This window comes from Chiloscyllium plagiosum, unplaced genomic scaffold, assembly GCF_037043375.1.
Source record: "Chiloscyllium plagiosum isolate Xiang-an unplaced genomic scaffold, Cpla_swu_hap1 HiC_scaffold_32, whole genome shotgun sequence".
NCBI classification, from domain to species: Eukaryota; Metazoa; Chordata; class Chondrichthyes; order Orectolobiformes; family Hemiscylliidae; genus Chiloscyllium; species Chiloscyllium plagiosum.
Window position 1 is genome coordinate 10,088,347 of NW_028270170.1, and position 14,585 is coordinate 10,102,931.

Genomic DNA, 14,585 nt, shown 5'->3' on the forward strand with positions numbered 1-14,585 from the left:
AACTTTTTATAATTTGTTTTTAAAGCAGCAACATTATCAGAATGGCAATTAAACCCTACAGTTTTTAACTCAGTGATGAAATCTGCATCATGAGCAAGTTAACATTTTTCTATGAAATTAGGCAGTTGTCTATTTTAACTAAACGTGTTCTTATGACTTGAAGAGACAATTAAGCCCAGAGGTCACAAAAATTCATTTGCAATCGAGGTAACCAAAGTTGGTCCTATCTCAACAAAATCATCTTGCATTTGTCATAATTTTCAAGACACAGTGTGGTAGAGGCGGGTAGAGTTACAACATTTAAAAGACATTTGGACAGGTACATGGATAGGATATAATTAGAGGGATGTGGGCCAAATGCAGGCAAATGGGACTAGGTTAATTTGGGAAATCTAGTTAGAGTGAAAGAGTTAGACCAAAGAGTTTTGGTTTCCATGCTGTATGGCTCTATGTTTTGCATGGTTGAATTATTTTCTATTAATTCATAAAATCTTTTTGCTGTCGCTGGGTTAAAATTGAGGAACTCCCTTCCCACATCCTGAAAAGCCACAGGGGTTTAAGAGGGCAACTCACCATCACCTTCTCAAGGGATGAGCAAGAAACACTGCCGAACCAGTGATGTTCACCCTAAAAAATGTATTTTTAAATCAGCCACAATCTAAACAAACAGCAAGGACCTCCATCTATTCTTTTTGTGGAGTGTGCAAAAACTAACACAGATCAGGAAGTTCTCCATGTTTGTAGTGATGAGCCAGACTGACTGATCATTATTCGGGGCTGAGTCGGGGAATTGTGGGCATTTAAAAAAAATGTTCAAATCCAGATGCTGCCACGAACAAGGGACTCATCATCAATTATGTGTTACTCAGGACGTCAGAGAGCAAAGCCTTTGTACTACTGTGTGGATGTTAGACACCAGCTATATTTACAAGCACCACAGAACATGAATTTTTAAATCTAATCATGATTTATTGGCAAAACAGGAGAGGTGAGAAGTCCTCTCAATGCATCTGTTATGATAGAAAATGTGAAGATTTACAACATCCTTGCAGCACGCTGAGTCCATAGCCTTGATATTACTGTTGGTGATATTATTGGATCAGTGATACATTCAATCATATGCTTTTATCCTGTCAATTATTTTAATAGAAGTGTTAACCCATTTACAATTGACCTAGATGTGCCATATAGATGCATGAGGTGTCTGCTAATATCACTAACAGTGGCTTCCAGGCACAGATGAGTCACTTAGGTAAAACAGCACTGAATCATCAACACTACACTGAAGCTGATCCCAATGTTCAACACAATACTAACTCTTTCAAAATGCAGAGTGTCTCTGTGCAAATAAGCCCTAGATTGGGAGCACTTGTGGTGCAGTGGTAGTGTCCGTACCTCTGAGCCAGGAGGTATATATTAAAATCACAGGCAGCACAGTGGCTCAGTGGTTAGTACTGCTGCCCCACAGCTTCAGGGACCTAGGTTCAATTCCAACCTTGGGCAACCATCTGTGTGGAGCTTGCATGTATTCCTCATGTCTGGGTGGGTTCTCTCCGGGTGCTCCGGTTTCCTCCCACATTCCAAAGGGGTGCAGGTTAGGTGATTTGGCCATGCTAAATTATCCCATAGTGTCCAGGGTTGAATAGGCTGGGTGGGTTGACGATGGTAAATGGAGAGAGGGTGGGGGATGGGAAACTGTTTGGAAATTTTGTGTAGATGTAATGAGGTCAGCCAGGTGGACCTCAGAATATAAGCCCTGGCTGTCAGAGGTTCTGTTCACTCTGAGAGCTGGCTCTGAGGGAGCTGGAGCAGTGTCAAGGACTCTCTGTGTGTAACTAAAGGGTGATTTAGTAAGTGGATACAGGTCTCCATGGAGCTATTGCATTCGACTCAATGGGTCAAATGACCTGTATCTGCACTGTGGGGATTCTATGATTCTAAATCCCACCTGCTCCAGAGATTTGAAATAAAAACATTCTGAACAGGTGATTTGAAAACATTACAACCTAAACTATTATGGCATAGGAACAGGATTCTTAAAATGAGGTGTGCATTATTTTCCATCTCCTCAGAACGTCCTTGAGTCTAATGACCCATTTTTCCAAGTAAAATTATCCCCACTGTTTCCATTTTCTGTACATTCAATTAGATTAGATTCGCTACAGTGTGGAAACAGGCCCTTCAGCCCAACAAGTCCACACCAACCCTCCAAAGAGTAACCCACCCAGACCCATTCCCTTACATTTACCCCTGACTAATGCACATAACCTTATGGGGTAATTTAGCATGGCCAATTCACCTGACCAACACATCTTTGGATTGTGGGAGGAAACCGGAGCACCCAGAGGGAACCCACACAGACACGGGGAGAATGTGCAAACTCCACACTGACAGTCACCTGAGGCAGGAACCGAACCCAGGTCACTGGCGCTGTGAGGCAGCAGTTCTAACCACTGAGCCACTGTGCTGCCCAATGACACAGTTGAAGTCAGGGTTGGCTGGGAGTTTTATTGGCTCTCTTCCAGACAGCCTTACAAAAAAGACAGTAGATCTCCCTTAGTTCCAAACGTAATCCGAATGTGAGCTTGATTCTATCCCATACCACCTGGGAAGAGCCAGAATCAGGACTTTCCTGTAGAAGATGGTTTGCAGAGGGAAGATGCACTTCTGAAAAATCTAAAACTGTCCTTTGAAGGTCAAAGAGGAGTAGATCTGTGTTAGCAGGAGCCACAACAAAGGCTACAGCCTCCCATCAGATCAACCCTGTCACTTAAGCTCACATGGACCAGCTGGATAAGCTACCAATAGAAAGGTTGATATTCTCAGTGGGGGCAGGTGGGGAAATTGCAAGGAAAGTTGCTATGCCGAGATGGGAAGAGAACACTGCCTTTCTCTTAACCCACCACTCTGCTGGTCACAACATAAATGCTATGGTTTCACCCAGTTCCCAACATCATGTGGCTTCTTTCTACGTTACAATGAAAAGATCCATCAATCAGTTTTCTCTAATAAAGACAATTATTGATTTAATATAAAATAAAACTCATTTGTGCAGATGCAGAACTGGTTAACGCATTCAGTTTGTGATGTGAAAATATTAATGTGTGCCACTCTAAATGACCCAAAACACAACATTCACACAAACATCAGGAACCAGACCTTTCTGTGAACCAATTCACTTTGGAAAGAGATACTTTTGGCCAATGATGATTAGTTCTTGAAGAGAAAAAAGGGAAAGTGTGCAGTGTACAGATGGCAGTCTGTCTGACCTTCTGGCGTATGTAAATAGAAACTAGCAGGCCATTCAGCCTTTGAAGCCTGCTGTGCCATTCAATATGATCACGGCTGATCATCCAAGCTAGCATCCTGCTGCCACGTTCACTCCTACACCATTTGAGCTCTTTAGTTCTAGGAGCTACAGTTCATTCCTCCTTGAAAACATACTCTGTGCAAACACAACATCCAGAGGAAACACAGAACCAAGGATTTCTCCAGAAGCTAATCAGGAGGAAAATTAGGTTTCATACTCAAATTGCAACGAGAACATTTCCCGAAACAGGAGAGCCCAGCTGGGAACTCCTTCCCTTGGCCACCAACATTGAACAATATCCAGAATAGACACTGTCACCTGACAGTCATAAACCCAGGCACAAGGGTCTCCAGTAAACAAGCAGGTGTCACAAAACATGTGACTACCAAGATATGCCTTGTACCAAAAAATATGTTCTGCTGTTCTGTCGTTAGCCTCTTAAAAATAAATCCAGCTATTTACAAACATACAGCACTGAAACAGACCCTTCGGCCCAACTCATCCATGCCGACCAGGGTTTCCTAAACTGTACTCGTTTCATTTGCCTTCATTTGGCCCATATCCTTCTAATCCTTTCCTATTCATGTACCTGTCCAAATGTCTTTTAAATGTAGTAAAAGTCCACAAAATAATTATTACACAGGAAATCACATCAACAACATCCCAAAACACTGTTTTGGGGTGAGCAGGAGAGTTTAGCTAAACTGTTCCATCATCAATGCAAAATCTGTTGTGGCAAATTTGGGATCTCTGCAGACTTCCAACTGGTTGCAATGAGACCACTCTCAAAGGGCTGTACATGAAGATTCAGAGAAAAAGGTTCAAAGCTAGAAAATTTGATTTTACATTAAATCAAAGCAAATGTCTATGGAATGAAATGTATCCTGTTTATCTACTCCTAAAGATGTGTAGGGTACAGAGTTACTGTCCACTGAGTTTTCTAATACAGAATGTATGGTCATTATTTTCAGTTAGCATGGGGTACTCAGTTTTGCTTTTCTGATTCTCAATGGTACAGGGTCTGACCAGTGAAAGACTCCTGGAGTGAAATTTATCTCTCCTAACTCCCTTGGTATCTTGTAAGCAGATCTTTAAAAAACTCAGTCATTCATTAACTGACCAACTTTTTCTCACTTGCTCACGGGAGATTGGAGTCACTGGCTGGGCCAACAGTTAATACCTACTCAAAAAAGGAGAAAGTGGCAGTGGGCTGCCTTTGGGAGCCAGTACAGTCCATTTGGTTTAGGGACATCCACAATGCTGTTTGGAAGGGAATTCCAGGATATTGACCCAGTGGCAATGAAGGAACAGTGATATATTTCCAAGTCAAGATGGTGCAACTTGAAAGGGTCTCGCTGATGTTCCTATGGATCTACTGTCCTTGTCCTTGTTGGAGGTAGAGGTGCAGAGAAGTTCTTCATTAAGTAGTCTTTTCCACATGGTGGGGGAATCTAGAACTAGAGGGCATAGGTTTAAGGTGAGAGGGGAAAGATTTAAAATGGACCTAAGGGACAACATTTTCACGCAGAGAGGTGTATGAATGGAAATGAGCTGCCAGAGGAAGTGGTGGAGGCTGGTACAATTGCAGCATTTAAAAGGCATCATCTGGATGGGTATATGAATAGGAAGGGTTTAGAGGGATATGGACCAAATGCTGGCAAATGGGACTAGATTAGGTTGGGATATCTGGTCGGCATGGACGAGTTGGATCGAAGAGTCTGTTTCCATGATGTACATCTCAATGACTCTATGATGACGGATAATGCCACAGGCAGTTTACTCACATTACGTTCAATTGAACAGTCAGAACTAATACTCTAAATGAATAGAAAGTCCATTTTAAACCCTTATTAGAAGAGCACACTTAGTTAAACAATGTTAGACATTTGGAATGAAATACAAGGGAGATGGTTTGTCATGTTTAACTTGCAGCTCCATAATGCACCAGTCAGGATGAAAGGAAGAGCTGAAATACTGAGATTTGTTGTGTTGCCATAGTCTTAACAGACCAACGGGGCTGCTCTCTCAGTAGAGAGAAGCAACTGATGGTGATTTAAAGCAGGATTAGCCCATTCAGTCCCTTGAACCTGTCACATGGGTAAAGGCGGGAGAATCATTCATCCACTCTAAGCCTATTATGTCAAAACAGGTGCAGCCATTTCAGTCCCTTGAGAAACAAGGAACTTTTCCAATTAGAACACAGTTTCTCTTTACTGGCATGATCTCCATATCATTGAATGTCATTATCTCATAATTAAAGCAGTAAATGCCGGTAATTTGCCTCACATACATGAATATTGAGAATAGAATCCCTGCAGCCTGGAAAGAGGCCATTCAGTCCATTGAATCTGCACTGACTCTCCGAAGACCATCCCATCCAAACCTAGCTCCCCCACCTTATCTCCATAACCTTGTACTTACCATGACTAAACTACCTAGCCTTCACACCCCTAGAAACCACAGACAATTTAGCCTAATCCAATTTAGGCCAATCCACCTAACCCACACATCTTTGGACTATGGAAGGAAACCTGGGCACCTGGAGGAAGCCCACACAGCCACAGGGAGAATGGGAAACCACCACAGAGACAGCCATCCAAAGTCAGAATTGAACCAGGTCCCTGGTGCCATTACACAGTGGTGCTAACCATTGTGCCACCCAAAGAAAAAAAAACATTGGTTAACATTCAAGCATCAGATATAGACTCAACTATCTGTTGTATTCTTTACTGCAGAGGACTGTTGAGTCTGGGTTGTTAAGTAAAGTTAAAGGCTGAGATGGACAGATATCGAATCAGCACAGGAATCAAAGGTTATGAGGAAAGGTAGGGAATTGGAGTTGAGGATTATCAAATCAGCCACAAACTCATTAATTGGTGGAGCAGATTTGATCGGCGAAATGGCCTACTTCCTCTCCCATCTTTTATGGTCCTAATGATGTCTTCCTTGGAGCCACTGAGGGACTTGTTTATTACCTACTATTGTACAGTTGTTCCTGTACTGGAGGAATGGCATTCAATTGGCCAGTTGGCATACTCTTGTCCTTTCACATTCCCGTATTCTAACATTTACTAATAAATACAAAATGCAGGCTGGTATTTAATAAATGTTGTGATTCACCCAAGCAGGGCAATTTCAATTTATTTGTCTGACAATTTGCCTGCACAAACAAGGCTATGAAGTCGGTCTAACCGGCAACAATGAGGAGGTTAATTAACAAGAAGCAAGAGGCGGATTTGCACAGAGACACCCAACATGAAACATGGCCTGACCAAGCTGAGGAAACCTTCAAAAAAGTGCATCCAATTTACTGAACACTCCGCTAGACAGCTCAAGTGGCTAGCTTCCACAAAGCTCATTATACAAACCCACATGAAGATTCCCTCCATAAATAATTCATCCTGCTCTTTACTGCAGAGGGAAGCTTCTCTCTCTGATCATTGCCTGGCTCCTGCTGTTTGTCGAGCCACTCTTAAACTTGCTATGGCCAATTATCCTCCCATCGTCCTGCACACAACTGTTAATTCAGCAGCAAAGTATCTAAAATGCACTGTATCCATCCAAAATGAAGAATCTCCAACCTTTCTGACCTGCTACATTCTACCCTCAGGTTGAGGCCACTGTCAGAAGGACATAAAAGAAGAGTCAAACACAGAAGATAGGTAGGCCATTTGGCCCCTTAAACACGTTCCTCCCTTCTATATATAACAACAATTGATCTGTACCTCTGCTCAATTTACTTTTTTTCGCTCCACATTCATCAATCGCCAAAACATTAGTCTCAAGCCTTGAAACTTTCAATCTCCACTATCTTTTGGAGGACAAAGTGCCAGATATCTTCTATTCTCTGCATGAAGAACTGCTTCCTGATTTCAATCCAAAATGGTGGTGCTTGAGTTGTGAGATTATACTCCCTAACTTGGAATTCCACCACCAGGGAAAATTTGCTTTTTCTTTTGCATCTACTCTCGTAAATCCAATTCGCATTTTAAACATCGCAACTCGATCCACACCCTTGAGTTGGGTCGACAACAATCCAGCAGGCTAGATTTACCTGCAGCCCAGCTCTTGAAGATCATAATCAACAACAGAAGATTCTAAAACATCTAGTCGCCAATGTAGAACCAGGAGGAACCAAAGTACCCCTCTGTCAACACAGTGAAACCTGTGGACCACTGCCCAAACACCTGTCCCTATTCCTCCCCTTCCCAGCTTGCTGTTACCTCACTCCCAACCACTGCTCTCTCCCAAATGGATTGCCTCCCTATCTGATGAAATTGTTCCCTTTCCCTCCTGACTCAATTGGACCTTTCTTCACTGATTCAATGTTCAAACTTGTTGCCTGTTTGCTGATGGTGACTGTTTGGAGATCTGAGGTCCCAATATTGGGTCCACTTGGAACAATCCTGCATGCATCCCTTTGTGACAAAACATCAATACCCTCAAATTCTGAGGCATTAACCTTTTAGGGCAAAGAGTTGTCTGCTTGAGAAGCATTCTTCTCCAGAATTGTTTCATCCTACTGATTTGGATTATTTTTCAGATAAATTCATACAAAAAAAAACAAATAAATTGCTAATATCTGGTGTTCAGCCTGAGGAGGTCTTCTGATTCAATGTTTGATATAATAGACTCATGCAAGTGGCCCAAATGATTGATACTCTTCAATGAGTGCAGCTCCAACAACACTCAACAAGCTTGACACCATCCAGGAGAAAGCAGCCCACTTGATCAGCACCACATCCAGAGCATCCATCCCTCCACCATCGATACTGAGTAGGCAGTGTGTCTACAGGACGCACTGCAGACATTCACCAAAAATCCTCAGACAGCACCTTTCAAACCCACAACCTCCTCCATCTAGAAGGACAAGGCAGCAGATACTTGGAAACATCACCACCTGCAAGTTTCCCTCCAAGCCACTCATTATCCTGACTTGGAAATACCTGGTTAAAAATCACACAACACCAGGTTCTAGTTCAACAGGTTTATTTGGAAGCACTAGCTTTCGGAGCGCTGCTCCTTCATCAGGTGGTTGATCAGGACACAAAGAGACAAGTATCATAACTGAGGTATTACACAAAGTCACGATCAAGGATTACCATGAACCCATGCTCTACTGGTGGGTGCGTTGGTGGTTTGGCAGCATGGGCACGTGGGGAAAGGTGCCCCTTTACCCAAACCTCATCTCTACATCAGGCACTGACTGCCATTTAATGGTCTAGATTAGAATGCTGCTGGAAAAGCACAGCAGTTTAGGCAGCATCCTAGGAGCAGTGGGCAACCTCTTTCAGGCCACATGTCAAAACGTCAGCAGGTGGTGAGATGAAGACCTTGTGGCCTGCATTGACCCTGAGGATGGGTAAGGATGTCCCAAAGTCTTCCTGCCGTGGATTTAAAAGGGAAGGAGGCATCCTGCACCCTCCCACCTCATTAAATGCCAACCCCTCCCCCATCAAGCAAGCAAAAACCTCCCCCGTACTTCCAATGCTCAATCTATAGCCCGTGAGCTGTAAACACTTGATAAATTGCATCACGGACCATCAAACGCCAAACCAGAAGCTGCAGGAAAAGCTCAGCAGGTCTGGCAGTGTATGGAGAAAATCAAAGTTAATGTTTCGGTCCAGTGACCCTTCCTCACAAGCCTCCTGTTTCTGATTTCCAGCATTCGCTCTTCTTTTGGTTTTTATTAAGCACCAGATAAGTGTAGCTTAATAGAATTTTATTGAGTCTGCACTGACCCTCCTGTAAGCATCCCACCAGCCCATCCCCATAGCTCCACATTTCCCATGCCAAACCCACCTAGTCTGCACGTCTCTGGACTCTTTGGGCAATTTCCCATGGCCAATCCACCCTGACCTACACATCTTTGGACTGGGAAGAAACCAGAGCAAATCCACACAGACACTGGGAGAATGTGCAAACTCCACACAGACTGTTGCCTGAGGCAGGAATCGAACCTTCAGCTGAGAGGCTGAAGGGCTAACCACTGAGCCACTGTGCATTGTTTGAAGCAAAGAGTCTCAAATGCATTTAACGAGAGGCTAATCAAAGATATGAGGAAGGAAGGGAGGAATCTGCTGATGGAGTGAGTGAGATGAAGAGAGATGGGATGAGGCAACATAAACACTAGCACAGAGCAAATGGGTGACAGGGACTAGTTTCTGTGCTACAGTCTCGATGTTATCAAAGCCACCAGATTTTCCCGATGAACAGAAGGTAACAGCAGCAACATCTGGAGAGTTTTGTAAGTGTGAGCTCATCCCCTCAAAAATACAACTGAGAGACATTTCCCACCATGAACACAAATCCTAAGCACTTCAGTTAAAGGCTAATTAATGCACATCAGGTGGTGAGGGCAGCTGCAATATGCTTGAAACAGCAAAGAACCTCATTGTGATCCTTCAAAAGCTTACACCGACGGTTCCGAGCCTGAAAAAATATATTTTTCCAAATTTGAATTGGAATGTTGACAGTGTCATGCATTCACATGAGGAATCTAATGACTCTGTGTACACAGATGCTGTTTTTGATGAACCTCTGACCTTGTCACCTAGTAATCCATCAACAAACCCATTAAAACATCCTTCAGCCCATCTCTGAAATGCACTGCTCATCTTGCTGTGACTGTGCCATATCAGACTTGGACCTTGATGTAAATGTCTGCTGCGGGCTACTTTTTTAATGTTTAATCACTTGTAAGTGCACGTCAGGGGATGGAAAGGTTTATATTAAAAAAAACCTCAGATCTGATAATCCATTTCCTCCTCAGTGATTCCCCATTGCGCAACCTTTAATTAATTCTTTTTGAATGCTGTATTCATCTTGCCATATTACTCAGCTGCATGGCACGCTGAAACTCAGTTGGGGCTTAACTCAGATAATTAAGCACACGTAGAACGCAACAGCCACCCTATACTTTGCTCAACAGCCACTTATTCAGAAAGAGTGAGAAAAGAAAGACTTGCATTTACATAGCACCTTTCATGACCTCAGGGCATTCCAAATTGCTTCAGAATTATTGAAAAGTGGCCATGTAGGAAACATAGCAGCCAATTTAGCCACAGCAAGATGCCACAGCCAGAAAACAATGACCAGATAATTTGCTTTTAGTGATGTTGATTAAGGAATAAATATTGGCTCGGGAAAAACTGGAATCAAAGTCTGATGGTGATCATGGGACCATTGTCACTTATTGTAGAAAGACATCTGCTTCACTAATGTTCTTTAGGGAGGGAAATTTGCCATACTTACCTGGTCTGGCCTACATGTGACGCCAGACCCACAGTTGGGGAGGCATGGTGGATCAGTGGTTAGCACTGCAGCCTCACAGCACCAGGGAGTGGGTTTAATTCCAGCCTCGGGCGACTGTATGTGTGGCGTTTACATATTCTTCCAGTGTCTGCATGGCTTTCCTTCGGGTGCTCCGGTTTCCTCCCACAATCCAAAGGTGTGCAGATTCGGTTAAATGGCCATGCTAAATTGCCCATAGTCTTCAGGGATGTGTCGGTTAGGTGCATTAGTCAGGGGCAAATGTAGAGAAATAAGGGAATGGATTTGGTGGGTTACTCTTCGGAGGGTCGGTGTGGACTAGCTGGGCCGAAGGGCCTGTTTCCACACTGTAGGGATTCTAAGTGCTAAATTGTAAGATCAATGGCCAAGCAAGCTGTTCAGTGCTTCAATCACCAGAAAGGATTATAGGCTGCCTAAGGCACATGGATTGCGGAAAACAGCTCACAAGGGCCAATCAGGATGGACAATAAATTCTATCCCAGCCAGTGATGTCTGAATCCGACAAATGAATAAAATTGAAACTAAGCAGTTCTGGCAGCATCTGTGAGGAGCGAAACAGAGTTAGGGTTTTAAGTCTGCTATGCCTCTTCTAGTTCTGAGGAGGGGTCACCTTGGATTTTGGTAACATCTTCATTCTGTTTCTCCCTCCACCAATGCTACCAGAACCACTCTGCTTCTCTGGCATTTTCTGACAATGTCTTCTAAGTGGTCTCAAATGTTGTGGACAACAACAGGGCACCATCTATCAGGGTTCCATGAGATCTTGCACTGAGCTTCAAACAATAAACAGCTTGATGTTGCTCACCACTCCCCAGTCTCTCACATAGAACAGCAGTAAAGACTGGGAGAAAGGAATGCTTTTGCAATCAAGCAACTAACTTGTCTTTTTCTTCTAGTATTTGTACCCTCTAACGTACAGCCAAAAGAACCAAATAACCCAAAATCTAATGTCTGCAATTCATGTGCTTTTAGAATAGAATATTTAAAAATTCTGAGAAGAGTTTTTAAAAATCTACTTTGCAGAAGAGTGGGAATGGTGAGTTACTAACAACTGCATGCAGAATGAACCAATCGAAAGCAAATAGCTACTTCACAGCTATATGCAAGGATTCATCATTGAGAAGGATGGTCACTTGGTATCAATAGCAATGCTGTCTATAATTATTACACTTCAAGGCTGCATTCCAGGATAGAATGGAGGACTTCAGTAAGATAACTAACTCCACGAATTTCATCAATCCTGTTTGGAATTCTGTACTCCAGACAACTGCAGATGCTCAGTTACTGAGAAAAATCGATCGATGATTCGCTATGAATGAAATCAAAGGGTAGGGTGGGAAAATGGAACTAATGTAGACATTTAGCCAAGATTTCATTGAGTGGCGATGCAGGCTCAGCTGATCATAATGCACATTTCTGCAGATATTTTTAATATTTTAATCTTGTATTTTAAATTTGGAAACTTGAATCCAATTTTCTTTCGTACTTTATTTTCCCATCAAAGTTGTTTTTGGGCAATGGGCTGTCTTGACCTTTTCTTAAACATTTAGACGTATATTCCAAGCCCCTGTAATAAAGATGAACATACGGTTTTTCTAATTGCTTGCTGTCCTTGTGTGTTAAGGTTTTGTAATTTTTTGTACAGGACACCCAGGCGTTTCCCTGATATCAACATTTCACAGTCTCTTAGCATTTAAGAAATATTGTGCATTTCTGTCTTTCCTTTCCAAATAGATAACATTAGACCTCTGCACATTATATTCCATCTTCCATGTTCTCGGCCTACTCATACAGCAGCCTATTTTTTGTTGCAGTCTCCTTGCAGCCAATTCTCCAATTGCATCTCCAATAAATATAGATACATTTATACTCAATCCCATCTTAGCGAGTTTTGTAGCTCAGATTGAGGTTCTCAATAGGTTTGCTCGCTGAGCTGGAAGGTTAATTTCCAGACGTTTCATCACCCTACTGGGAACATCTTTAGTTTCTTTAACTGAGACAACACATCGATCCCAGGACAAGCCAAACAAAGACACACGAGAATTCCTAGAAGCATGGCATTCCAATCCGGAACTCTATCAACAATCACTTCAAATTAGGTCCCATCTACCACCCCCTGAGAAAAAGAACAGGAAGTGACTTCACCAGAGGAAATGACATCAACCCAAAGAAACCCAAACATATAAATAGAAAGCAGGAATTATCAGCAGTGCTTCGCCTGAGGCCCACTGAGGATGTTACCTAGTAGGGTGATGAAACGTCTGGAAATCAACCTATCAGCTCAGCGAGCAAACCTACATCCTCAAACCCGTCTTCTAAAACATTGATACAGGTTGTAAATATCACAGCATCAACGCTTCAACTTTGACAGCTCAGCTGATTACTTCACCTCCTCCTACGTCAACAGGCTATTTCTTCAAACCTGGATCTCAAGCCAAGGCTCATAGGTAAGATTCATCAAGTTTAAATGGAGTCAAGAGATTTGGGGAGGGGGTGGGGGAGAATGGTCGAAATTGCCCGAATTCCTAATAGGCTTTTTGTCTAAAAACCTGCAGACTGTATCAGGAAGACAGTGCTGAAGAAATGACCAAGGATGTGAAACATCTAATTGGATTTGTGCATGATTTGATGTCCTCAAAGATAATCAATTAGAATCTAATTTTGCGAATTACAGGAGGAAAGCGATACCCTAAAGGATGGGGTTTTGGTACGTAAGTGAGAGGAACACATCAGCATTGACCACACTGTTATTGTTAAAATATGGAATACGGATGTACATGCACTGGATCATTCTTCTGGTTAAGTACTCACCTGTCTAACAAAGCTGTTGGACGTCGTATCTGAGGATGTGCTACCATCGGAGCGTTTGAATCGACTTTTCCTTTTGGCATACTTTCCCTTTTGAACAAAAAGAAAGAAAAATCAGTTAAACAATCTGTGACAAAGCAATGCCTCTTTCTTTAAAACCTGATCTCTCAACTGGAAGTATTCCTGATGAAGGGCTTTTGCCCAAAACATCGCTTTTCCGGCTCCTCGGATGCTGCCTGACCTGCTGTCCTTTTCCAGCACCACTCTAATCTTGACTCTAATCTCCAGCATCTGCAGTACCCACTTTCACCTAAATACATGCGCAGCTCAGCATTTCTGAGTAACTTAGGATAACAAGGTCCTATGTTTGATCTTTTCTCTGTCACGATGTAAGTGGAGATATTACAGGGCTTAGAGCCAGAAGAAGACCTTTCCAACATTTTGCATCACTTAATAAGATCATAACTCATCTCAACCCTAATTTCCTGTCCTTTGTTTAAGTATTTATTCATGGGATATGGGCATTGCTGGCTATGTAGCATTTATTGCCCAAATTCTAATTAAGAGTCAAGCACATTGCTGTGGGTCTGAAGTCACATGCCAGCCAGATCAGGTTAGGGTGACAGATTTCCTTCCCTAGAAGTTGCTAGTGAACCAGTCTGGTTTTGACAATTGAGTGGTTACAGTGGTCACCCTAAGGCAAGCTTTTATGACAGATTTTCCTGAATTCAAATTTTGTCATCTGCCAAGGTAGGCTTTAAACTCATGTCCCCAGAGCTAGGGTTCCAAATTGCTAGTCCAGTATCTCATTGCACTGCCTCCCCTTAACTGTCTGCACCCCCAAAATCTACCAAATTGAGTTCATTTAGCCTCAATATCTCTGAATGAAGGAGAGGGAAAATTGGAGCCAGTTCCACTTCCTAATTTGATTCCGAATTCCCTTGTCAGCAAGTGTTTGAGTGACGACATCAGGTCAAAATTTAGCTTGACCATGAAAGGCCATTGCTGTGCAATGAGCTACCAACAACAACTGCAGAGAAAGGACTTACATTTATATTACACCCTTTCTGACTGCAGGATGTCCCAAACTACATTACAGTCACTCTTCTTTGGAATCACTCCCAGAATGTAGGAAAGGTAGCAGCCAATTTTGGACACAGCAAGTCCCCCCAAA

General features: G+C 42.7%; 1 protein-coding gene across 3 annotated transcripts in view; it reads right to left on the reverse strand.

Moving 5' to 3' along the window:
- The window catches only part of cacnb1 (calcium voltage-gated channel auxiliary subunit beta 1), a 278,199-nt gene that overhangs the window by 229,464 nt on the left and 34,150 nt on the right, over positions 1 to 14,585 (reverse strand). For all 3 annotated transcript variants that reach the window (XM_087977770.1, XM_043674847.2, XM_043674852.2), the window contains exon 2: positions 13,415 to 13,501. In XM_087977770.1, the coding sequence (XP_087833896.1) occupies positions 13,415 to 13,501 (87 nt within the window). The remainder of the gene's footprint in view (positions 1 to 13,414; positions 13,502 to 14,585) is intronic.